This window comes from Trichosurus vulpecula, chromosome 2, assembly GCF_011100635.1.
Source record: "Trichosurus vulpecula isolate mTriVul1 chromosome 2, mTriVul1.pri, whole genome shotgun sequence".
NCBI classification, from domain to species: domain Eukaryota; kingdom Metazoa; phylum Chordata; class Mammalia; order Diprotodontia; family Phalangeridae; genus Trichosurus; species Trichosurus vulpecula.
In genome coordinates, this window is record NC_050574.1 from 187,039,735 (window position 1) to 187,066,551 (window position 26,817).

Genomic DNA, 26,817 nt, shown 5'->3' on the forward strand with positions numbered 1-26,817 from the left:
GTGAGGTGAAAAGTTCCTGAGGCTAAGGCTACCTCCCAACTCAGCTACCCCCAGAGATTGTTGTTTGTTGATTCTGAGGAGTTGGCCTGGTGGTGTTTGTACTTCGCTCTGGCCAAACCTCCACTCCTTGTAGGTCCAGTCTTTCCTGGGATCTTAAGTTGCCTTAGGAGGACAACTGTTTCACCTGGACTTTTTTCCTCTGCTGCTCTCCATTCACTCTGACGAAATGTTCTCTCTTTTTTGTCAAGGAAATTTGGAGAACTTGAAGTTTTCTGACATATTCTGCATCTTTCCAGAATCCTCCAAAACAAACTTTTTAAACTATAAAAATCTTTTCACACTAACATGGAAGGAAATCCCTTCTTCCTCCTTCCATTCCACAATTGTGCAAACCTGAGATAGCAATATCTTTGGGGTAATCATGCCAAGAGCTAGGCTTATCTTGAGTTCAGCTAACGGGGACCAAGGTGTTTAGGACAGACCCCTCTCAGAACCAGATTTTCTAATTCAACCTTTCAATTTTACAGATGAGGAAAATGAGGCCCAGAGAGGTTAGGTGACTTGCCAAAGGTCAACAGCAGGTATCAGTCAGTGTGGAGTAATAGAAACGGCACTAACCCTGGAGTCAAAAGCCCTGAGTTAAAATCTTAGCTCTCTTATTTACTAGGTATATGACAGAAAGTAAATCATTTCCTTGCTCTTAACCTGAGTTTCCTATTCTGCAAAATGGGAATAATACTTGCATTACCTACAGGTCACAGGGTTGTTGTGAGATTAACAAGCATGAAATATTAACATTTTTGCCTTAAGAATATTCCAGTAAAGTGTAGAGAAATCAAGAAGTTTATCCCACCCCTCCCAGCTCATACTACTGCTGGCATGGTTTGGGAATCAATCCCAATTCTTCGATAACACGGTGGTTTCCTTCTTTTTCATAAACAGGATTTTAACTTCTCTGTCCTGTTCTTCCTACCAGCCATCTCCTGGTAAATTCAGGAAAATCAATATTTTTACTATACTTCATAATTCTGCTGTCTACTTGCTGCTCTACTTTGGTAACAAGATATTTTAAGTCTGGGAAAAAAGGAGTGGCTGATAAGAGTAAAAACTGGAAAGATAATGTTTTTGGTAATAAGGGCAGTAGTTCTTACTTCACAACACAGAAAAAGCTACACAGAGAGAAGACAATAAACCTCAGAAAACAGCTCAGAGAGATTCTTCCTGTCTCCTTTTCATTTACTGGTAAAGGCTAGTTGGAGATGATCACGTATAAGGTTATGAAATCTATTTTGTAGCAGCAACTTTAGAAATAATTTTCAAAATGCAGTTAACCTATAAAACATTTTTACCAATCTTAAGTTTTCATCAGGCATTTTGGGATACTGTATTTTCCTTCTCAAACTTTATTATTAAATAAATAGTGTTTTGTGCTATTTCAGCAACAATTTTTTGCTACCTATTATGTGCAATGCATTGTGTATATGTAGTACATAGAGCATCTATCATAAAACAAAAACAATTTTTTGAAAGGCCATTAGCAATACTGGAAGCAAAGAAGATTTTTGATATTCTATCACTTGCTCTCTAATTTAACAGGCACAGACTCAGGTGACACCAAGAATAGTGCCTTTCACTCTGGCTCCCTAATTCATTCCTGTCTCCTAGGACTGGGGAACCTAGAGCTTTGAGGCCACATATGGCCTTCTAGGTCTTTGGGTATGACCTTTTAACTGAGTCCAAGTTTTACAGAACAAATCTCTTTATTAAGGGGATTTGAATTGTAAAGTTTGGATTCAGTCATAGGGTTGTTCCTGAGGACCTAGAGGGCCACAATTGGCCTTGAGGCCACAGGTTCCCAACTCCTATGTCTAGACAAAATAGAGATATAAGCAACAAGGGATGGGAAAATGTGGAATTTTTATCTGATGGAACATACTACTGGAAAATTTTCTAAAGGCAAGGAAGAAGGATGACTTTCTAGAATAAAAGCTGCAGAGAAAATTCTAAACAGGCAATGCAAATTGTCTTCTTTGGAATTTTGAGAATTTGTTTGGCTTTTATAATTATATTACAAGTATACTTTTTCTAATTATTTGGCTGGACTTTGCAATAAATAACATATGCATAGGCATAATATCTTGCACACAGTAGACCATAAAATACAATTTAATCTCAGAAGAATTTTTGGGAGGAATTGAGATGAGGAGAGTTTGGGTTTTAATTGGTATAAGGAACTCCTGGTGAGGAAACTTCTTCTGTCAATGCAAAACAGCAACTGTTACACAACCTAGAGCTTTAGAGAGCAGCTTGGGCCCACAGGGGTTAAGTGATCTTCCCAGGTGGTGAGAAGCAGCAATTGTTGGAGGAGAACCTAGCATCTAGGCCTTCTTGCACCCATAGCTTTCTCCCTAACTGTACTGTCTTTCTTTGAGGATATATCATTTGGAAAGGAAAAGATTTAAAAAAAAATTATAGAATACAATGTTAAAATTAATATTACTATGGATCACTTTACCAGTTTACAAATGTCTCTGATAAACATATACATGAAAGATAAGTTACTGTTACCTTCCACAGTGAACCACAACAGCAACAAGGTCATACATTCTGTCAGGATTGGTGGCATCTCCTGAAGTGTTAAATAGTCGAAGTTCTAAAGGAAAAACTACCCGATAAGAAAGTTTTGTGTATCGGTGAAGCTGATCCATATATTTGAATCTCTTCAAGTGCAGCGCCAAAATCATGGGCAGTTTTTTTACTTTCATCCTGTTAAGGAATTTTTTTTAAAGTCAAAAAATATGTCCAAAGTACCACTAAAAGAAACAAAAGCACAAGTTGTCTCTACGGAGTAGAAGTCAAATAACATGCACTTTATAAGTCATTCAATATCACATTTTTTTTTACATTTCTATAGCAGTTGACCAAAATTTAAAAGAGAAAACATATGCACAAACTGTTAGAAGAATATATATTTTTAATTAAAACAGGTCTTTTTCTGCCTTAACTATGAAGAACAATCATATGTTACACAAAGGAAAAATTGATTAATCTTTTCTAATATTACTTTTGGTTGGGCAATTTGAAACTAACAGAGCAATATTATAATTCCATATTCACCAAATCATAGTTTTAGAGCTAGGAGTAAACATAGAAATTGTCTAATGTAAACCTATCATTTTGCAGATGAGAAAATTAAGGACCAGGGAAACTCAGTGACTTGCCCAACATGACAATAGCATTAAGGAGCAGAGCTAGTATTTATGGTTCACTAAATAATGTTATAGGGAAAGAGGATTTATGATACTTATTTCACCTGTTCTCTACTTTCAATAGACAAAGAGAGATTCATCTGTGATGCCTTGAAAAACCCATTTATACTGGCCCCTAGAAATTTCCATATTTAATAGTCGAGTAGAACACAGCTGGGACAGCTTAGGTGGCACAGTGGATAGAGTGCTGGGCCTGGAGTCTGGAAGACTCATCTTTCTGAGTTCAAATCGGCACACTTACTGGCTGGCTGTGTGATCCTGGGCAAGTCACTTCACCCTGTTTGCCTCAGTTTCCTCCACTCAAAATAAGCTGGAAAAGGACATGGCAAATCACTCCAGTATTTTTGTCAAGAAAACTTTAAATGGAGTCATGAAGAGTCAGACACAACTAAACAACAGCAACAGAACACAGCAATAGAGTAGAAAAGTCCACTTATATTAAATTCAAACAGAATGGCAGACATAACAAGATATAAGCATTAATGTTCAAGTAGAGGAGTGGGGTAAAACTAAAATAGAAAGGAATCCTAGAAGGCTGCATATTGACTTAGTAAACCACAAATTACCATCATGTTATGTTGTATTTATGTTAAACACTTTCTAATTACATTTTAATTTGGTTCCAGCCATTTAACTTAGAGAGTTTGACACTGCTGTACTAGGGGGTGAATGGGATACAGGAAAGAAGAGATTCTACTCTAAAAACAGGTACTGGAAGGTATGTAAAATAAACTGAAAATATTTTAAATTTATTTATGACTATGCATATGACAGGTCCACATTTTGGAATCAATATTCATCAAATTCCTAAATAGTATTTAGTCAACGGTGAGGACCATGGTTTTCCATAATTCCAGTTAAAGGATCATCACCAGAAAAACAGAACTGCTAAAATACAGGTCCTCATGAAGAAACATAGGTTAAGATCAGGAAAAAATTTGGAGACTACAAAGTTAAAATAATCATATAGCTTACTATTCCTAAAATATTTACTTTTCAGCTTACTTTTCTGAATATCTGACTAAGCTTTACAATCATTCCTCACTCTAATTTGACAAAAGTTATATGAAAATATAATAGCTTTCATTAATATTTTAAAACCAAGACAACCAAATGACTTACTAGGTACAAAAGAGAAATGAACAACTAAATACTTGGTCCAATTTAATTAATATGCTTGAATGAGTTTTCAACTAAAATCAAGAAGTAATTGGTCTTTGGATATAAAGCTTCAACAGGCAAATCCCAAAACATTTACTCAGTTCAGACTACACATAAGGCATTGTATGAGGATCAGGGAATAATGATCTTAAAAAAACAAGGCTACTTTGTCTGAAAGGCACTCACAATCCAGGAGAGAATATAACAGGGGCACGACAATAGAAGATGCTTCTATCTTCTGCTTGTGGGGTCAAATTATGTTTACTGATACTTGTTCTCCACATTTAGTCAGTTTCTTTTACTATCTAAAACCATTATACTGTCTACTGAGTTTCTCTAAAACTAATTTTTTTCAGAGAAGAATAAAACTGTCATGACTTTGAAATGAATCAGAAAAAATAACACATTTTAGTTATATGGTTGAAATATAGGAAAATCTGAGAGGTGTTAGGGAGAAGAAACTTTATCTAGTGCCACTGAGGCTTACTTCCTATGTGATCTCAGATAAGCCATTTAGTTTGTCTGGCCTTTAGCTTCTTCAAAAGTAAAATGAAGTGATGTTACTTATTAGATTGTTTCAGCAGTTCCTTCCAAGTCTAATGATCTATGATTTTGTCAATGTGTCTGCAAATCAATATAATGCAAATTGTTTTATGTATTAAAAAGCCTAGTTCCTAGAGTTGTTACAACCAAACAAAATCATCACCCAGTGGACAACCTGGTAGAGACAAAAAATCCGCAAATTTATCTAGGGTAATCATCAAACAGAAGACAAGAGCTGATTGCTGACCTCATATTCAAAGCCATTCTAGTTTGATATGACCTGCCAGAGTTTGCTCTTTAAAGAGCATTTGAAAACCTAAGGTAATCAGCTAAGAATTACAGAGTGTCAGTTTTAAATTCCTAAATCAAAAGTCTATTTTATTTTTATTTGGTAGATTTTTAAGTCTTATAACGTGACAACAAACAATTACTTTTTTAAATGAAGCATTCAGGTTAGTAAGAGTACCATCAAGCGTGGGAGAGAATTTCTACTTGGAGAAAACAGTAATCAATCAATAGGCATTTATATGTTAGGTCCTATGCTAGGAGCTGGAGATGGAAAGACAAAAATGAAACTAACTCTCCCTTAATAAACTTATGTTCTATTGCATTAGACAACGTGTACGTATAAGTATATTTACAAAATAAATTCCTGGTCATTTTGAGGGAAAGGCACTAACTACTAGGGTTGGGTTTGTAGTGGAGAGAAGAAATGATTCATGCAGAAAGTGTTTGAGCTGAGCTTGAAGGAAACTAGGTATTCTAAGAAGTAGAAATGAGAAGGGAGTTCAATTTAGGCAAGAGAGCCATCCTATATACTACAAAGACACGAGGAGATAGAATGTCATGTGTGAGAACAGTAAGAAGGCAAGTTTGGAAATAAAAGGGAGTAATTTATAAAAGCCTGAAAAAGTAGGGTGGAACCAGGTTTTGAAGGGCTTTAAATGCCAGAGAATTTCATATTTCATCCTAGAGGTATTAGGTAATTACTGGAATTTATTGAGCAAAGAGTAACTGGCCAAACTTGGGTCTTCAAAATACCACTCTGACAGCTGTGTAGATGCATTAGTGAAAGAGCTGATACAAAGAATCCAATCAGGAGAGCACGGCAATAATACAGGTGAGAAATGACGAAAGCCTGAGTCAGAGAATGTGAGTGTAGATAAAGGGGTAGATGAAAGAGCTATTGGAGAGGTGGAAAAATTGACAATGGACATAGGTGGGGGAGAATGAGGAAGAATTAGGAAGAATGCTTAGGATGCAAACTTGCATGGCTAGAGGAATGGTGGTGCTTTGGACAGAAAAATATAAGTTAGGAGTGTGAGTTTGGAGGGAAAAATATGAGTTCTATTTTGAGCATTTTAGTTTGAGATGTCTATGAGACATCAACTGAAATGTTCAGTAGGCATTTTGGTGATGTGGGATTAGAGCTCAGCAAAGACAAAGATTAGATATATAGATCTGGAGTCATCTGCTTAGAGATAATTGAGCTCACAGAAGCCAATGAAGCCAATGAGAGCGGACAGAAGAGAAGGTCCAGCACAGAGCCTTGGAGTAAAACCACAGTTAGGAGGTAAGAGACAGGTGATAATCCACCAAGACTGGAAAGGAATGGTCAAATGGGTAGCAGAATCAAGAGAGAACAAAGAATATTAAGAAGAGATTGGTAAACAGTGTGAGATGCTACAGAGAAGTCAGACAAGAATTGAGAAAAGGAAGGGAGGGAGGGAATAAGCATTTATGTAACACCTACTATATGCCAGGCACTGTGTTAAGCACTTTATACATATCTCATTTGACCCTCACAACAACCCTGAGAGGTAGGTGCTGTTATTATCCCCATTTCAGAACTGAAGAAACCAAGACAAACAAAGGGTAAGTGACTTGCCCAAGGTTACACTGCTAGTAAGGGTCTGAGGCCATATTTGAGTCTTCCTGACTCCAGGCCTAGTGCTCTGTGCACTATGGTGTCACCTAGAGGCTTCCCAAAACAAGGCTAATAGATTTACAATAATAGTACACATTATATAGTGCTTTATAGTTCATAAAACCATTTATTCACAACAAACTTATCACCTAAGACCATAAAAGCTATCTGTTTTTCCAAAACCATCCTACTTCCTAATATACATTTTTGTTTCTTCTTGAGAGGATATCAAACACATCACACATAGTACCTGGTTAAGATACATGTACAAACAAACTAGATCTAAGGCAGTTCAGTGTGGGCAATAAACAACCTTTATCTACTTCATTCAATCTCATGTCATGGCCTGTCGATTTCACTTTTACAACACCTCTCAAATATGCCTCCTCTTCTCTAATACTGCCACTATCCCAATACAATGTCACCTCATGCTTGGACTATTACAAGAACATGCTGGTTGGTCGGCCAGCCACAAATCTCTTGCCACTCCTTCTCATCCTCCATTCAGTCCCCAAGTGCAGATGTGACTACATCAACCTCTTACTCAATATACTTCAATGGCTCTCAATCTACTCTAGAAGCAAATACAAAATTCTGCTTGGAATCTAAAAAGTGCTTCATAATCTAGCCCTCCCTACTTTTCCAATCTTCCAACATCTTAATGCACCCCACCCCACTTCTTCAATCCAGCAATACTGGCTGTTCCATGAATAAGACACTCCATCTCTCAGCTCTGGGGAATTTCTGTGGTTGTCTCCCATACCTGGAACACTCTCCCTTCTCTGCTCTGACCACTGACTTCCCTGGCTTCCTTCAAGCCCCAACTAAAATATCACCTTCTATAGGAAGCCTTCTCCAATCCCTCTTAATTCTGTGCCTTCCTCCTCTTAATTATTTCTTATTTACTATATAAATAAGCTTATTTGTACATTTGTTTGCTTGCTGTCCCATCCATTAGATTTTGAGTTCCTTGAGGGCAGGTACTGCTTTTTGACTTAGTAACACAAAAGCTTAGCACGGTGTCTTATTCTGCACAATTAGACCATCCTCCCTCTGTCAAGAAGTGGGTAACATTTTTGATCCCCTGGAATCATGATTGATCACTGCACTGATCAGAGTTCTTAAGTCTTTCAAAATTGTTCATTTTTACAGTGTTTTTGTTATAGTAGTGTTTGTTCTGGTTCTGTTCACCTCATTTTCTATCAGTTCATAAGCCTTACCAGGTTTCTCTGAAACTATCTCTTTTATAGTTTTATATAGCATGATAATATTCCATTATAGATACACACCATATCTTTTTCCCAGTTAATGAGCATTCCTCAAGATTAGTTGTTTGCCTTTGCATAAAGAACTATTATATGGTTTTATTCTGTTTTTACAAATAGGACCTTTCCCTCTTTCTTTGGCCTTTTTCAGGTATATGCCTAGTAGTATTGCTGGGTCAAAGGGCATGTACATCTTAGTGACTTTTGTGTCATGGTTTCAAACTACTTTCTGAAACGACTGGACAAATACACAGCTTCTCCAACAGTTCATCAATGTGATGAATATGAGGTGAAACTTCAGAGTTGCTTCAATTTTTATTTCTCTAATTATTAGATATTCAGAGCATTTTTTTCCATAGGATTATAGATGGCTTGGATTTCTTCTTTTGAGAACTTCCTATTTAATTTTTTTTTGACAATTTATCAATTGAATGTCTCTTACATAGCATTTAACAAGTTTATTCTAAGTTAGCATGGCATCTCTTTCCAGTTACTAAGGAAATCACAAATTTCCTGTCTAAGGCTTTTCAGGCCTCTTCTGGTGTCCTCCTTGTGATAACTTCTTTACATTGTTTAAAGTTCTTCAGGAAATGATGACAATTGGTGTCAATGTCTACTAGTTTATCCATTTCTGATATTTCTGTCAGCAGTTTGCTTAAATAAGTCACAGTGGAATCACCTCCAATACATGTCAGTTTCTCATTTTTATAATGTCTTTGAATTTTATAATTTCTTTGAATTTGACACTGAATATGGCACTTTTTAGTAAGTACATGGTCTGTCAGTACAGATAGCTGATTTCATATATAATTCAATCCCCGCTCATTATAAGCATCATTATCCTTCTCATGCTTACCTTTGCACATAAGTCACTAAAATAGAAAAGTATATGCTGATTTAATTTGAAGGGTCTTATCAAATTCTTTGTCAAATTTCTCTCTCATTCTCTGAAATAGATGCTGGCAAATAGGCTACCATTATGTTCATGGAAATCTTTTTGTAATGATTATCGTGAATATTATTCATTTCAGATAGTCAAGTGCTGCCTTTTGGGGTTGCAGGCAGGGAGGTGGGGAAGGGAGATGCAACAGCAACTGAGTCCCAGCTTCCAGCATGGTACTGTGCTCACTCTTTTACTTCATATAATTAATGCACAAGTGCAGGTGCTAATCAACTGTAGGCAGAATTTTTTCCTGTTCCACTCCCCAGAGGTATCCAGGAGAGCACAGGACCCACTTAATGCCTAGGGTAACCATCAAACCATGCCAATTTCCAGATTTTCTCCAGATACCAGAAAGAGAGTCAAGAAGCCTGCAGCACACAACAGGCCATTTTGTGGTACACAGATAGAACTTCCTGGAGCAGAAAGAAATTGTGGAATTTTTTTGGCATTGTAAGAACTGGTTGTCCTCCTGTGGGAGGCACTTTGAACGTCTCATTTTTCACCAGGTTGAACTATTCTAAGACATCTCTAACTTCTCCACTCTGCCCACTACTGGGAAAACCTCATCAACCTAAATGATTCCATTAGCTTTGGTACCCCTCCTCATCACCTTCTGCTCCTCTGTTTGGAGGGTGGCGCCTGAACTCCAAAACCTCTACTTAAGGAGCTCAGCTGAGATATCAACTCATGTCTCACCTGGCTGCTCTACTCTGGGACATCTATGACTTCTCCACCATATGGGCCATCAGGTAGCTTTGCATTATGACATACCTACCCCCCCACCCCCCGTGGTTTTTTGCTTCCTTCTATGTGTTGTACTTTCCTATTATATTTTAAGCTCCTTGAGGGTAGAGATTGTATTTTTTTTCCCCATTTGTATGCCCAGCACTTAGCACAGTGTCTGGCACATAGTAATTACTTAATATATCTTTATTACTGTTTTGCCAGTTCCTTGGCCCAAAGTGTAAGGATATTCCTGTTCATCTTCCTTCCTACTTTTGATCCCTCACACCTCAGTATTAGGTCCTTGCTGGCTTTTTTGTGAGGATCTACTATCTCTATATAAATGGACAGTTGAAAACACATAGATTTTTGGAGTTACCTGCATAGAGAAGATAAATAAAACAATGGAAGCTGATGAGATCCAAATATATAAACAGAAAATAAAAATGCCTTATTACCAACTCAATAATATTAGCTCATTTGAATGTAAATCCAAAGTACCTACATGGATAAAATGTTTCACAAACATTTCTCCCCACATTTTGACATTTCATCTTACCTGTACTAAAAAACCTTCAGAGCATAGTTATCAATTTCACAGGTGCAAAAATGGAGCACCAGTATCCATCAATTAACATTCACAACAAAAATCAATAATACCATTGATATATTTATTCCCAACTAATATTACCAGATTCATTCCCAAATGACAGAATAAATCCAATTAAAATTTTATTAAATTCAATTTTTGTTCAATTATGATACTGAAATCCAGCAATTATATTAAATTTTTACCAGTCTATGACAGATAAATCTAGGGAGTTACCTGAAGAGGTTAAATAACTTATTTAAGATCATAGAGCTAATGTCAAAGGCAGAATTTGAACCCAAATATGGCAGCCTTTCAACCTACTGCCCTATCCACAACCCCAAGTACGTACATTAGATCTATGTATAATTTGCTTGCATTTACAAACAATTCGATTTCACCAATCATTCAGTCAGCCTGGACATAAAATCAGGGAAGTCAAATTATTTCATACATGAATGGAATTTCACTTTTTAAAAAGCATACTTCCACTCAAACCTATCCATTCACTTAACTGCAACTTTCTTTTTTTCAATATCATTTAGGATGAGAATGTAAAGATCGCTATGATTCATTTTCTCAAGTAGTATGTCCTTTTGTCAGTCACTGAAAAAGGATCTCATTTTTAGGATATGAAGTTAATATTTATAGAAGGTCTAAAAAAAGTGTGATTCTTACCACACTCTACTTTTTTTTTTTTTCTGTTACTGTCACTGCAGAAAGCCACACAGGAGTGAAGGGCATTTTGTGAGTTTCTTTGTTTCATAGGCTGCCATAGCCAAAGAATTTATCAGCTAGTGGTCAGCCTACTGATGTTGCATACATAGCAAAGCTTAGCTCTCAGAATACAGATAGAATGCAGACAAGTTCTGTTGCTGGAACTAAACTCAAAGACCTTCTATCTTCAAATATACACTAATTAATAACTTTACGGATAGTAGCAAAGTTCCAGTAACACAAGGAGGATATTGTTTTAATCAACTGCATTATTGTTTTTCTTCATTAACAAAGATAAATAACCATGAAAATCGCTTCCTAATAAGTACATTATTTATTAAAGAAAATCTTGTTAATTAAAACCTTGACTAGAACCAAAACTGGGACATATGATTCTGACCTAAGACTATTCCTTTTTGCAAAGCCTCAATAAAGGTCCATTTTCTTTTCTTGAAATGAGGAATGTCTCTGAAAATCCAGGCTATATGGTTACTCGCACAAAAAAAGCCCATGTATTTGTTGACATTTAAATTTTTTAAAAATTATACTAGTAATGTTCTAAAAGTGGTATGAAACCTTAAGCAGGAAATCAGTGTTTTCCTCCTAAAAAGCATTAAAAATGCTTATCTCAAACAGGATAACTTCTAAGCTCAACATTATGTCTGGTTTTGAGATTGTTAAATCGTTATTAAATTTAGAAAGTCTCCAACGGTATAGTTTTCATAAAAGGTATACTAAGTGTATAGCCAGTAAACTACTCAATGATTTTTAACTAATGGTGATGATAATGATAATTTTTTTTACATGACTATGAGGTGTCATTTAGGGACTAGATCTTCTGAACCAAAAATTAGAGACATTCCTTTTGCCTCTAAAGACCCATTATAAGTATTTTTTTTTCTTGAGCTTCAACTGGTGCCAGAAAAATCAAGAATGTATCACTTCTATAAGAGCTGAAAATTCTTTGTATATATTTAATAAGTGCCAACATTCAGAAAATAATTTTACCTTTTGTGTGCTTCCTGTTTGCTGCGACATTCTTCGCAGTAATATTTGTATTCACTGCATAGAGTTTCCGTGTTGCTAAAACCCCTAGGTAAAAATTCAAATGAAAAATTATATCATGTATATCAGAAAATAATGGTGAATATAATAAAATACTTAGGGAAGAACTTCCTAACTGATAAGAAATGCATGAAAAACTGCAAAGTAGGTTGGCAGAAATTAGTTTTAGGCCAATATCTTACACTATATGCTATAATAAACTAAAAGTAAACATACAACCTGATTATAAAAGGGGACAGATACACACACACACACACACACACACACACACACACACACACACACACGGACAAAAATGAGATCAAGTACCTCTTATAGATATAGCCAAGGCAATGCGAGCTAATCTAGAAAACCTAATCTATAGCTAATCTAGCCAGAGGAAAACACAAAAGATAAAAACAGATACTTTCAAAATTTTGCAACACAAATTTCTGATCAGGGGTCTGACACCTAACATATACAAGGAACTAACACAAATATATATGACCAAGAATTATTCTTCAATGGACAGACAGACAGGTAGTCAGAGGAAATAGATAAGTAGTACTTAAAAGATAAGCTACAAATTATTAAAAACCATACGAAAGACTGTTTAGAATCACTAATAAAGAGAAATGCAAATCAACTCTGAGCAAAGGCAAAAATAATAAAAGACAACACAGTGCACTAAGCAGCAGAAAAGGAAGCAATATATTTGAAAAGGAATGTGATATAAAAACAAAAGAGATCAATAAAATATTTTAAAAGAAAATTATATACATGCTTGAAACGATCAAGTCAAAAATGTTTGCACTGAATTTTAAAATCAATTAAAAGTTATGCCACTCTACCTTAAACAGTGAGTAATTGATGTGTTTTGTTCCACATCAACAGAAAGATCTAAAAAATCTTCATCTTTGCTACTTATCTGTAGAAACAAGAGATGAATATTAATTTTCTCAAGTAACTATTATGTCTCTGCCTCTAAATCATGGTATTAAGTCCAACACATTGCATTAAGAGAAGTAAACGCGTACAAATTATTTTAAAAGGTTTTGTAAATAAACTATAAGATTTGGATTATTCAATAAAAATATAGAACACCTGCCATTCTCCATTTGTAGGTACTAAGATTCTAAGTGCTACTCTTAATGAAAGAAAAGATAGTGTGGGTTTTTATAATTAATGCTTATAATTTTAGCAATTCAAATAGTATAATATTTCTTCAATATGCAATTTTAAAATCATAATCCTTAAAATAGAAGTTTAAAGCATCAAATCTCTACTGCATCCCATACTCTCATCTGTTGGCAAAAGGTGAGGTAGCTTGCTTGACAAAAACAAATAAGTGATATACTTTTAAGACTTTATACTGAAAATAACTTAGAGGAAATCCAATTCCAAATGAGCCAATGGACATTTATTTAGAATATGCAGTATAAACACAATTAAAGTCCTATAATGGATGAAAAGGAAGTTAGAAAGATAAATAAGAGACACTGTCCTCTCAAAGAGTTTATAGTTTAGTAAGGGAGAGAAGATATATCCTAGACAACACAAAAGGGAATAGCATCATGGGATTAAGAGCTGCAAGTTACCAAAAGGAACATCTAAGTCCAATCATCTCATACTTCAGAGATGATAAAGCAGAGGATATGTGACTTAGTCATGTAAGCAGTCAGCACTAGGATCAGGATTCAAAACCAGTCCCTAATTCCAAATCTGGTGTTTTCTCTATTCTCCTGGCAGTTTCTCATCAACTCCCTAGCCACTAAAACCAGATCAATGCCTGGGAGATTTTAATCTTTTCATCTCAGTTAGTCAGTCAACAAACATACGTGCTTACTGCGGTTGCTAAGTACAAGGGATACAAAGAAAAGCAAAACCATAGTTCCTGCCCTCAAGGAGTTCACATTTTAATGGGAGAGACAATATGTAAACAACTATGCACATAAAAATAATCAAATCATTTCTTCCACTACTGTTGGAATATGTGCATATTTGATTCACCTATCTTTGCACTCGAGATTTCTATAATTTTCTGAACCAAAGAGCCCCTCCCTGGACACCATACTTCTATATCAGTCTTCTCTTCTTATTAGCATATAAGCTCTTTGCAGGCAGGTGCTACTTTTGCTTCTTATTTGTATCCCCAGGGCTTCATGCAGTGCTTGACACAGCTCAAACAATAAATGCTTTTGTTCTCTCAATTAAATCACACAGAAATGGTACAAAGTACTATAATTCCCACGGCAGCTAGGTGGCACAGTGGATAGAGTTCTGGGCCTGGAGTCAGGAAGACTCATCTTCCTAAGTTTAAATCCAGCCTCAGATACTTACTGGCTGTGTGACCTTGGGCAAGTCACTTCACCCTGTTTGCCTCAGGTTCCTCACCTATAAAATGGACTGAAGAAGGAAACGGCAAAACAGTTCAATATCTTTGCTAAGAAAACCCCAAATGGGGTCATGAGGAATTGGACACGCCTGAAAAACAATACTATAATTCTCAGAAGAAAGAAGCAACAAATCCCTCCTCACTTGAGATTTTCAATCACTAGTTGGATGACATCAATGACGTTGAGACATTTCTTCTACAGATAGAAACTTGACTGATATCTGAGATTCCTTCTCATTTAGATTCTGTAAAGAAAGGGCACTGATAAATTGGAATGTACCCAGAAGAGTGACCAGGATGGTTTGGGAACTAGAAACAATGCCAAAAGTGGCTCAAATGAAGGAAGAAGGCATGATGGGGTTGAAGAAGAAAAGAAACAGAGGGAGTCCCATAGGTATTTTGAGGTATTTGAAAAGCTGTTAACAGGGAAGAGATATGTTCTATTCTAGAAATACTACTGTTCCAGAAAAAGAAATAAAGAACCATGGGCAAAAATTGCAGAGAGGCAGATTTTGGCTTGATACAAGGCAGAGGGGAGGGGGGAGGGAGTGGGGCGCGGCAACAATAACCAACTTCCCTATAATTAATTATACCTAAGTGGCATAGGCTCTAAAGTTAGCAAAGTTAGCAAGTGCACCTTCATGGGACATTTGCAAATGGAAACTAGATGCCCATTTCTTGGCTATGTTGCAGAAGGGATTCTTGGTCAGAAAGGGTTAGACTAGATGGTTGGCCAGATTCATCAGGCCTACTCAAGATTCTAGGTGGTTCAAGGAAAACATCATCAACAGGGTTATTTGAACTCAGTCTGGAAGGATGGGTAAGATTTCTAGAAAATAAAGATTTTCTTATGGAGGAGGAGAGCAAAGAATGGAAAAGCATTTCACATACAGAAAATAGCAGGAAGACATAGGACATATTTTTTGAACAATGAGTAGTCCAGGTTGACTGGATTTAAGAGTACAAAAGGGAGAAGAATGATCTGAGCATAGAAAGCTGGTCTGGAACCAGATTGTGGAGGGGTTGTGACAATCAGGCCAAGAAGTTATTATTTCAGCAGGCAACAAAGATTCCTTGAACCTTTTGAGCTCTTACATTCACAATTGGTTTTTACAGAGTAATTCTAATTTAAAAATTCTAGTTGGCTAACCATCTTCTGTTAAATAAATATATATTATGGTTTGCTCTTTTAGTTAAAAACAGAGACTCCCATTAGGTGGGCAGTTCTCTTAGCAATCAAAAGAAAAAAATTCTCCAAGTCTCCTAGTTCCAAGTCTAATGCTCTATCCACTATGCTACAGAGATAAGAAACTTCAAATTTTCTCAGTAAAGTCAGAAATGAAGTGATCTGCTGGGAAGGAGGAGGAAGTTACAAAGAAAAGAGATTTGGACAGATAGAAAGACAATCATAGAAGAACATAAGGATTCCTATGTTTCGGTGAAGGCAATGAATAGTGTCTCTTTGTTACTGTTAACTATAAATGCTTATTGATTGGTTGACATGGTCAAATATGTCATTGTTTGGAGCTTGGAAATCTTTAATTATATTGAGATTTTTATTTCAGTAAGTAGAGATAGGCACCAAGGTGGGACTAATTTCATTAGCATAGGACAGCCACATGTGTGGAAACTCCTTCTACCAATGCAGATTGGCACTTTCTTTGCAACTCAAAGTGCTGCCTAGAGAATTAAGAGTATGCTAAAGTGACTTGTGTAGGGTCACACTGCCAGCACATGTCAGAGGCGGACTTGAACCCAGGTCATTCTGGCTTCCACACTGGCTTTCTATTATAGTAAAATAGATATTAAAAGTAGAATTCACATTTAGATAGAATTGAGGTATATGTATATATGAAAATATTTCTTCAACATTAAGAACATTCCTATAAGAAGTATGGGTGAGGGGCACTAGGTGGTGCAGTGAGTAGAGCACCAGCCCTGGAGTCAGGAGGACCTGAGTTCAAACCTGGCCTCAGACACCTGACACATGTACTAGCTGTGTGACCTTGGGCAAGTCACTTAACCCCAATTGCCCTGCCCCCCCCAAAAAAAAAGAAGTATAGGTGAAAGAGGAACCCAATTCTCTTCCCCCCCATGAAAAAACTGGCTAATTAGTCTGCCAGTCCATCCTACTTGGAAACATATTCCCTGGGTATGATGTTAATGCACAGGGAAGATCTTTCCCATCCATTAATAGGCCCATGTGACCTGCCTGAGTCACATGAGCCTGTGGTGGGAGGAGCTTGCCGAAAGGTGGAGCAGAAGTTGGAGTGAGTTGAGCTGGGAGAGAGAGGAGGCAGAGAGCAGAGCAGGGGTGTGGGTAAGAGAGAGTCTGTGGGAAGGCTCGGGATGGCAGTACCCCTGCATTGATAGTGTTCAGATCTCTGTTGCTACGATGGATTTGGCTTTCTGGCATTGGGATAAATGTCTTGGTTTCATCTTCCACAAAGAGAGTCACTATATCTTGGGATTCAAACCTGGGAATACGTCACATGTTCATAACAGCTGCTGCGGGCATGGCCCTGGCGATATGCCAGGCTACCACAGCATAATTCATTACCAACCATCAAACATTCTCTCATCTGAGATACTCTGGGGCGGCTACGAATGTGCCAGGCTCTGTGCTAAGCAGGGGGGGATGGGAAAAGAGGGAAGGATAATCAAATGGAATTCTCCTTTATGGGCCCGCTGTTCTTTACATGATTCACCTCATCAGAACCCCACAGCCACATTAACTTACACGGCTCTATCCAGTTGGCTAGCAGACCGTACCAAACCGGCTTCAGAAGGACCTGGCTTTGAATCCAGCCTCTGACACTTATTATGTGACTGTGAGCGAATCATAAGTGAGGAAAGCAAGAGGACTCACTACATGGTTGTTATGAAACTGAACGAGATCATGCATGCAAAGCCCTTTGCAAGCTTCAATAACAGCTAGGTGGTACGGTGGATAGAACACTCATCTTCCTGCATTCAGATCTGGCCCCAGACATTTCCTAGCCAAGTGACCCTGGGCAAGTCACTTAACTCTGTTTGTCTCATGTTCTCATCTGTAAATTGAGCTGGAGAAGGAACTGGCAAACCAAGGTTCTTTGCCAAGAAAACCTTCTCAAACGGGATCACAAAGAATCCGGCACAACTGAAACAAAGAGGTGGAACAGTAGAGACAGGGCTGGGTCTGGAGTCAGGAACCAGCCTTTAGTTCAAATCTTGCCTCAGATACTTACTAGCTCTGTGATCCTGGGCAAGTTACTTTGTTTCTTTGTGCCTCAGTTTCTTCATCTGTAAAATAGGGGAAATGGACTCTAACTTCTGTGGTACCTTCCAGCTATCTATGATTCCATGATCTTTTAAAATAAGTTGTTACAAGGCCTGGTGTTACAGAGTTCCAAAAAGATTTCTGACAGTGATGACCACACAACCTTTCAGTACCACCCCCCTAATTCTTCCCTGCTACTCCTGACACACAACCACACATGACCACATAGTATTCCTTTCTTAATCACCTGATTATTTCTCTCAACAGCAAGGGCAATGAAGCATGGCATGGAGGAAAAAGCAGTGAACTTGAAGTCACAGGACTCCAGTCTGGGTCCCAATTCTAATCTTATCACTTAGGCTTAACTGTACTGTACCCCTTTGCCCTTCTGTAAATGAGGGTTTTGCATTAAACGACCTTTCATAAGCAGTCTGGCTTTAGATCTTTGATTCTATTTCCTCCTAAACCAAAGGCATAATCTATCTCAGTTGCTCCCCTCCACTGCCTCACTCCATCTAACATGTTCCTTTCATACCTTGCTCTCAGGTCCTTTGCTCCCCTCCTTTTCTGACCTCACCTGCTTTGCTAGAGTCTTAACTCTATAGTTAACCAGTTCAAGTAAGGTATTTTCCTCTTCACCCTTGAATCATTTCACCTTTTACTGTTCTGGCCCTGCTAACTATTAATTCTGACCACCACATTATCTGGAAAGCAGCTGTTTCAACTGCTCTTCTCAGGCTCTCTCCTCCAAACCCAAACTCCCTTTTCTCAGCGGATGACCATGCTCCCTTCCTGGCTGATCATCTTCCCTCCCTTTCTTAAAACCACTCCATCCTTATCACCTCTTGCTCTAACCTCAAACAAAGAAGTGGCCTATTCTCCTTGCTAAAGTTAAACCCTTACTTTATATCCTTGCTCTTACCTCCATTCTATCTCCTTCAAGAGCTTGTTTCATCCACCATTCTCTCTCTCATTGCTTCCTTGATGTTACTTGAACAAGACACTCCGTATCCTGACTGGGCATTTTCACTGGCTGCCCCCCACGTCTGAAACTCTCTCTCATCTTCTGGATTCCCTGGCTTCCTTCAAGTCTCAACTAAATCTCCACCTTTTCAGGAAGCTTTACCCAGTCCTCTTTAACACTAGGGCCTTCCCTCTGAAATTACCTACAATTCATCTAGTAAAGTTCTCATGCATAAAGTTTTTTTTTTTAATATATGCAGTCTCGTCCATTAGATTTTGAGCTCCTTGAAAGCAGGTACAGTTATTTTGCACTTTTTGTATCCCTAGTGCTAAGCACAGTACTTGACGCACAGTAGGTACCTAATAAATACTTGCAGACTTGACTATTGACTGCTCCTATCTTGTCTAAGTTCAATTTATTCTTGTTCCTTGATTTACTGTCCTACCACTCTGAGTATGAGTGGTCCAAGGCTTCATTCTCTTATGGTCATTCTCTATATTCTCTCCCTCTTTGTGATATCAATTCCAATGGTTTGTTTCAATTACCACCTAGATAAGCAGATCAGTTTTCCCTTTCATTCACAACCAATCAGTTGCCAACCCTCATCTATTCTATTTCTCCATCATTTCTTGTATCTCTTCTTCCTTTCCACTCAATCCTCACAACCCCAGTTTAGGACCTCATTCCCTAGGGACTGTTGTAATCTAACTGGTCTCCTGACTCAAATCTCTCTTATCTCCAATGCATCAAGTTGTAAAAATCATCTTCCTACGGCACACGTCTGATTGTGCCTCTCTCTCCTCTTCAAAAACCTTCAGGGGAAATCACTAGTTATTCTACTATGAAGGATAAAATAAACTTCCTAGATTAGCATTAAAATCTTTGCAATCTATTTCCAACTTATTTTTCCAGCCCTCTTCAATTAATTACATATTTGGAACTTGAGATAATTTAGTCCAATGCCTTCAATTTACACATGCTGGAACTGAAGCCAGGGATATTGAATTAATTTTCCAAGGTCGCATGGATAGTAACAGAATTGGGATTTGAACGTGGACCATCTGATTAGCAGGAAGGCATCTGGTAGTTTGGGTGGCTCCACTATGAAAGATTTGTGCAAGTTTACACAGGTTGAGAAGGACTGCATAGTTTGACAAGTGCCTATCTTGCAAGGTGTTGAACTACATGCTGAAATACTTTAGAAAGATTTTCAACAAGGACAAAAAAAAAAAGTAATCTGATTGATTAGAAATTCATTTAACCACAATATCCTATTGTTTTTCTATGCATATACTACTGCATCTACCAACCCAAGAACTTTATTTAATTCAATAAATTATAAAATTCAGCTAACTAGAAAATCTCATTCCCCAATTACACAGGGTACCTGAGGTGTTATTCTGACTATACAAATTAAAAATTGCCTTAACACACAGCTTACATCACTGGTGTGATATTTGCTATAATTATCTAAGTTTGAGTTTTGTTTCTTCACCTCCCAACAATTCTCTTAAACAGACACCAAATGAATAGGGCAAGGGTATTTGTGGGCTGGGATTGTCATTTTTTTAAATCTTTGCATCCCAAGGCCTTGCACAGCACACTACAGGTACTTAATAAAACTTTGTTGAATTAAAATGGAAAAAATGATATGCACAGATACTTCATATTTATTTTAGAATTAAAAAGGACATAAACAAAGGATTTATTAAAAGCACTGAGTTTTTTATGGATTTTTCAATATGTTATACATAAAACAAATACATCCCTTAATCAGCACTCAACAAGAATGTTTAGTCAAAGTCAGGAAGATCTTAACCTGAAAAGAAAGAAGCTTCAGAAGTCACTCTGAAAGATTTTACATGTGTTAATTATAGCCATCCAAGACCCAAAATTATATGAACCATGTCTTTTCAGAAGTACACTAAATCTTTTCGCTGCTGGGTATTTTTTCAATATAATGACTAATATTTTAAATGAATAGTGTCAGAATTTGTCATTAAAAAAAAAAGCTTAAAAAGACTATACAAAAGTTAAAGAAATAGGCATTTGTAAAATCCTATTTTTCAGCTATATGAAGTAGGATATAGTCATAGGATAGTTTCAGCTATACAAAGTAGTCCAGAACTTTCATAAGGTGACATCCTCTTCATGACTTATTCTGCAAGGGACTTTGGGCATAATTTTTACCAACTAATGAGTATGAAAAATTTGTTCTTAACTAGAAAATTCAGCTAATTAGAAAATTCCATTCCCCAGTCAAACAAGGTAAATTAAATGCTATTATGAATATTAAAGAGCCTTGACATACATCTCATTGTGTATGTTGATGTGATATTTGTTATTATTCTCTGTGTCTGAGTCATTACATCGTAGATATTGCCACCAAATAAACTGATATGCTATAACTAAACTGAAAGTGGTACCAGGATGATGATGGCTCATGGTCCAAACAAGCAGGCTTTCCAAAGCTGTGGTGTTAAGTTGAAGACTATGGTATACACCTATCTGATTATATTTTTAACATTATATTCAAATAGCTAAGAAAAATATTAAAGAACATTATATTGAAATAATTTAGAAAAATATTAAAAGACATTCATAACTCCTTTCTCTTTCTGCAGAAGCATAAATGATGCCTTGTAATGTTCACATAATTTCTCTCAAAGAATCACAGAATTCTGGAATTATCAGGAACTTCAGTGACCATCTATAATTCAATCCTTGTCTCTGTGATGAGGCAGGTTAGTAGATAGAATGCCTCAAATGGGGTCACAAAGAGTCGGACATAACTGCAAACAACTGAACAACATGTCTCTGTGACTTTGCTTTAATTACAAGGAAGGAAGCTGGGTACTGTGGAAAGGAAACCATAATTACAGGCAAAAGACTTGGGTTCTAGTCCCAGCTTAGGCAAGTAAACTTTTTGGTTGATTTAGTATCCTCACGTCTGTTTAACTCTAAAATTCAATGGCATTTCAGATCCGTTTTACTAACATTTTTAGCTACCTGCTCCAGTAATCAGCTATCTAGAAATCTGCACGTAATTTTCTATGGCTCAGACAAGCACAGGTTTAGCCTGACCAGGATTGTTGTGGATTTGCACTCAGAGCTTCCAGATATCAGGGCCAGCCTTCTATCTACTTTGCCAAGCGGTTGCCTATTTTCTCAAAGCTTAATTTACAAAAACCTAAGTTTCTATTTAAACTGAGCTGTAACATGATTTCTTTACAATTTGAATGCCTCAGCAGTTTCAGCTACAAGACAGGTCACATGTAAGTATCTATTGTTAATGTGTTGATTCATTGCACTGTACTTTACATAGTAAAGTTTTTCCTTCTCATAAGTTATCAACTATGAAGCAGAACTGACCTTTTTAGCCTTACATATACATATTACTATTGTTATTGTCTTGCTTTTTATTTCAGTAACAATAGATACAAATTTAGAAAAGAAAAAAAAAACTCTGCTTCTGAACAACAAACTTAAACTACAAATTAGTATTATTTACGTTGTATTTTTATTTTATTAAACATTTTCCAAATACATTTTCATATGGTTGTGTACACAAGGAGTTTTGCTGGTCCCATGTAGCCCTAGGCAAAGAGTCTAACACCGCCATAACACCTCCAATACAGAAGCCAGCTAAAGGAAGAAGTCCCAGGAAATCTCAAAAAACCCTGAGTCATCCCAAAAAAGTAAGATCAGCAGTAAAGGCCAGAAACCCCTTTGCTGACAGCAGGGATTTTGAATATCAACTATCTTACATTTCTCAAGGAGACTTCCCAGACCCAACTAGCATAAATCAGCACCAGTTCCCAAGTTCTTGCTCCTTTTTCCCAAGCCTGGGATAACAATATTATGAAACCCAACAGACTTTCTTTACTGGTTCAGGAAAGAGTGTTTCATTTTCTCTGGGGCCCCCATTAAGGAGCTCAATTCCACCTGGGGGCCCAGCAGATCTGCTCTTATTCCATCATTGTCCCTGACTGCTCTTCATTTTTTGAGTAGCTCCCCTCAATAAAATTAGCTTGCTTTACTATCTTGTGTGCACTCCAAATCCTATATCTGGATTAAGACACATGGCAAACTTGAGAAACTCTGAAAAGGACCACAACAATGGTCAAAATCATTGGACATTTCCCTACTAAAACTCCCATATAAATACATCCATTTTTTCCAAGGAAAACAAAGTTCAAATCAAAGTCAACAAGATAAGAGAGACTAACATAACAAATTTATTCCAATTCAAAGTAAAGCCCAGTGATTACTTTAATATAGTATATGCATGAGGCCAAATTTGAGTACTTACAGTATCTCAATATTAGCATGATCTGCCACTGTCAATGTGTTTTAACAATCTGGCTAGCAGCTGTTGTGTCGGTGAAAGACCAACACAAGCTCAATAAGAATGCTACCAACACGCTGCAAAAGCACAGGTTCTTTTGATATGCTTTAGTAAGGAAAGCAATGTTAAGGGGTTGACAAGCTTACTTTAATTCAGCATACAAATATCACTCACTTAGTTCAAGGGAAAAAACCAGCACCCTGAACTTCAGAGCAAAATACAAAGTACAAACATCAGCAGACGATCTTGTCTGATTCAAATCCCAATACATAGTTACCAGAATTTAACAAAGTCCCAACATCCGGGTTCACAAGCTGGAGGGCTCTTAGCTACAGCTGCCCGGAGTCTCCACACCACCAACAGTGAGTGCCCTAAACAAATTACAAACATCGACAGACAGAGCAAATACAATTCATAGTTACCAACATCTAGGTTCAGCCCGGGAGCTCGTAACGAGGGCTGGCCCAGAGTCAGGCGCGCCACCACTGCTGTGGGTAAGAGCTCCGAAGAAGAGAAAGCCAACCCCTGGTTTTATATCTTTTTCAGGGTCAGGGGTGAGTCACACATGCGACTCACCCACATGATCTGGAATCATAACAAAGAGGCAACTTAAACCCACGTGATCTAAAAGCCTCTGCTGTCCCAGACATGTCATTCAAACTCATGTGTAAACTAGGCCCTCCCCTGAGGCAAGGAGGCACCAAGGACACCCAAATCTAATCAAGGAAACAAAGGCCAAACTCTTCAAGGGCACTTGGTTGAACTAAGTGCTAAGAGACCATTTTGCTTACGAACACACTCCACCCCTTGTTCCAAGATACATAATCTAATCAGCCATGGATCCTGGAACATACATTGACCCATTATACATTGCAGCACTATATAAACTTTGCAGCAAGACGCTGAGTGTGCTTTTTCCCTGCCTTCCCCAGCCAGAGCAGAGAACTTTGAGGTGAGGAAAAAGGTGGAGAATCACCTACATTGCAATCCAGATTCTGGCAGAAGCCAGGAAAGGCCAGCCAGAGCTAGACAACCAGGAACCCAGGGGCTTGGAATTCAGCCCTGGGGCAAGATGGAAACTTTGCAGCAAGGCGCTGAGTCTGCCTTTTTGGTCCCGGCTGCTTGGGATCCAGGAGGGAGACATGGATTTGTTTTTGTTGGGGAGGGGGAAGTGCCTTGGACCCCCAGGGATCCCACCCTGTTGGCTTTATTGCCCAGCAGACCCTCAGGACTTGGAACTGGGAACTGGAACATAATGGGGAGAAGAGATCCCAAGAGAACTTTGTTTGGACTCTTTATTTGAAATTGAGACTTTGGGTGCCAACTGGAAGCCTGCAATGGCAGTTTGGGGAGAAAGAGACATCCCCAAACTCTATTTGTTTGTTTGCTTTAGGACTTTACTAACTAAAGCATGCCCGTGCCTCAGGGTACTGGGAAAAAGCCTGCAAGGGCAGTGTGCTGCCAAAGAAGTAATTTATTTGGACACTTTGTATTAGCTAAAGAGATTAACTTGCTTTGACCTAGGGGTGGACATTTGGATTGTAAACCAATATTTGGGAATGTCACTGAATGATATGTTTTGCTTTGTTTTGAATGATATGTTTTAGTTTCCTGCCGTAAGCAGATCACAATGTATGTTCCAGGATCCATGGCTGATTAGATTATGTATCCTGGAACAAGGGAACCAAATAAGCAAAATGAGCTCTTAGCACTTAGTTCAACCAAGTGCCCTTGAAGAGTTTGGCTTTTGTTTCCTTTGAGTAATTCAGGGTATTTCATTGAGTCTTACTAGGTGCTAAGCCCCAGACCCAAACCCCTCTTCGGTGTTAAACTTATGTGGGTGTGGATTGGCAACTAAGGGGGGGCCCAAGGTGGGGCTAACTAAGGGGAGGACATGTCTGGGACAGCAGAGGCTTTTAGATCACATGGGTTTAAGTTGCCTCTTTGTGACGATTCTAGGTCACGTGGGTGAGTCGCATGTGTGACTCACCCCTGACCCTGAAAAAGATATAAAACCAGGGGTTGGCTTTCTCTTCTTCGGAGCTCTTACCCACAACAGTGGTGGCGCGCCTGACTCTGGGCCAGCCCTCGTTACGAGCTCCCGGGCTGAACCTAGATGTTGGTAACTATGAATTGTATTTGCTCTGTCTGTCGATGTTTGTAATTTGTTTAGGGCACTCACTGTTGGTGGTGTGGAGACTCCGGGCAGCTGTAGCTAAAAGCCCTCCAGCTTGTAAACCCAGATGTTGGGACTCTGTTAAACTCTGGTAACTATGTATTGGGATTTGAATCAGACAAGATCGTCTGCTGATGTTTGTACTTTGTATTTTGCTCTGAAGTTCAGTGGTTTTTTCCCTTGAACTAAGTGAGTGATATTTGTATGCTGAATTAAAGTAAGCTTGTCAACCCCTTAACATTGCTTTCCTTACTAAAGCATAACAAAAGAACCTGTGCTTTTGCAGCATGCTGGTAGCATTCTTGTTGTTGGGTTTCTGTTGGTCTTTCATCCCCACAACAACTGCTAGCCGGATTGTTGAAACACAATGTCAGCATAATCTCATGACAAAGATGAACTGTGTCATTACATTGCTTGTTACTCTTGAACATGAGGTACGTCCATACGAAATAAACATTTGTGTGGAAGCTAAAAATGTCATTGGACCAATTACCTCATTCCCTTTGGAAAGTACAAGATAAATGTTTTTCTCCAAAACTTCAAATAAAAGAAATTAATAACTCTAGAGTAGTTATAAGTAACCATTAAAAATCATCAACAATTAAAAAAAAATAAAAAAAATTTTAAAAATCACCAACAATTAAATGTAAGTATATCCATTCTTAAAAGTTAAATAATACCACCTTTCTGATGGATAAATAATTGATTTAAAAAGAAAACCCAGTGGGGGTGAAGAACTAGTTTAAGCAAAGATGAAAGGGCTTAAGTGGCAGAAATACAAAAACAAAGTAAAAAGCCAAATACAAATCAGCTCAAATTAAATATAAATCAATTAGTGATGAAAAAGAACTAAAAGTAGCAATATCATCAGTGACACCACATTGAGAAACTTTGTACTGAAAAACAAGCCCACACAGAACTTTTAATATTTTTAGCTATTTTATAAGTTATAAATGTGAACATTTTAAAGAATTTTATCAATGTTATTTCTACTGTATTTTTACAATTTGTACATTTATAAAATTGTAGCAATTTTAAAAAATTTGTGTTAATATGATCTAAAAACTGTTAACTATTTAATAAAAAGTAGCAATGTGCTAATTTTTATGTAAAGGGGAGGTATTACTACATAAAACTCTGGAAACCATTAGCTTAGACTATTTTATGCTTTAAAAGGTACAGATGATTTTTTTAAAAAACTGGTATGCCACAACAGAGATTACTGTACTTCCATCCATTTTAATAACTGTATTCTTTTGCAGTGAATATCAGTGGTGTGAAACAGAAACTCACAAGCTATTAAAATCAATAACTGATCTGTTACAACGAGTTCAACAGCATTAAGTATAAAATATATTGCAATTAGAAAAAGAATATGAAATATCTGATCTTATACTAGTGTTTATCTTTCAAAAAGATAAGTTACAATTTTTAAGCTCACCTCTCATATTCCCTATCAATGAAATATGAAAATGGTAATTTTCTAAGCAAAAA

At 37.4% G+C, this 26,817-nt stretch overlaps 1 protein-coding gene across 2 annotated transcripts in view; it reads right to left on the bottom strand.

The window, feature by feature from the left end:
- USP12 (ubiquitin specific peptidase 12) overlaps positions 1 to 26,817 on the bottom strand; it is a 134,590-nt gene that overhangs the window by 10,341 nt on the left and 97,432 nt on the right. The window contains exons 5-7 of one of the 2 annotated variants that reach the window (XM_036745291.1): positions 13,033 to 13,109; positions 12,146 to 12,229; positions 2,569 to 2,766 (exon numbers count right to left, since the gene is read on the bottom strand). In XM_036745291.1, coding sequence (XP_036601186.1) covers positions 2,569 to 2,766; positions 12,146 to 12,229; positions 13,033 to 13,109 — 359 coding nt within the window. The remainder of the gene's footprint in view (positions 1 to 2,568; positions 2,767 to 12,145; positions 12,230 to 13,032; positions 13,110 to 26,817) is intronic. The other variant, XM_036745292.1, reaches the window with a different exon arrangement.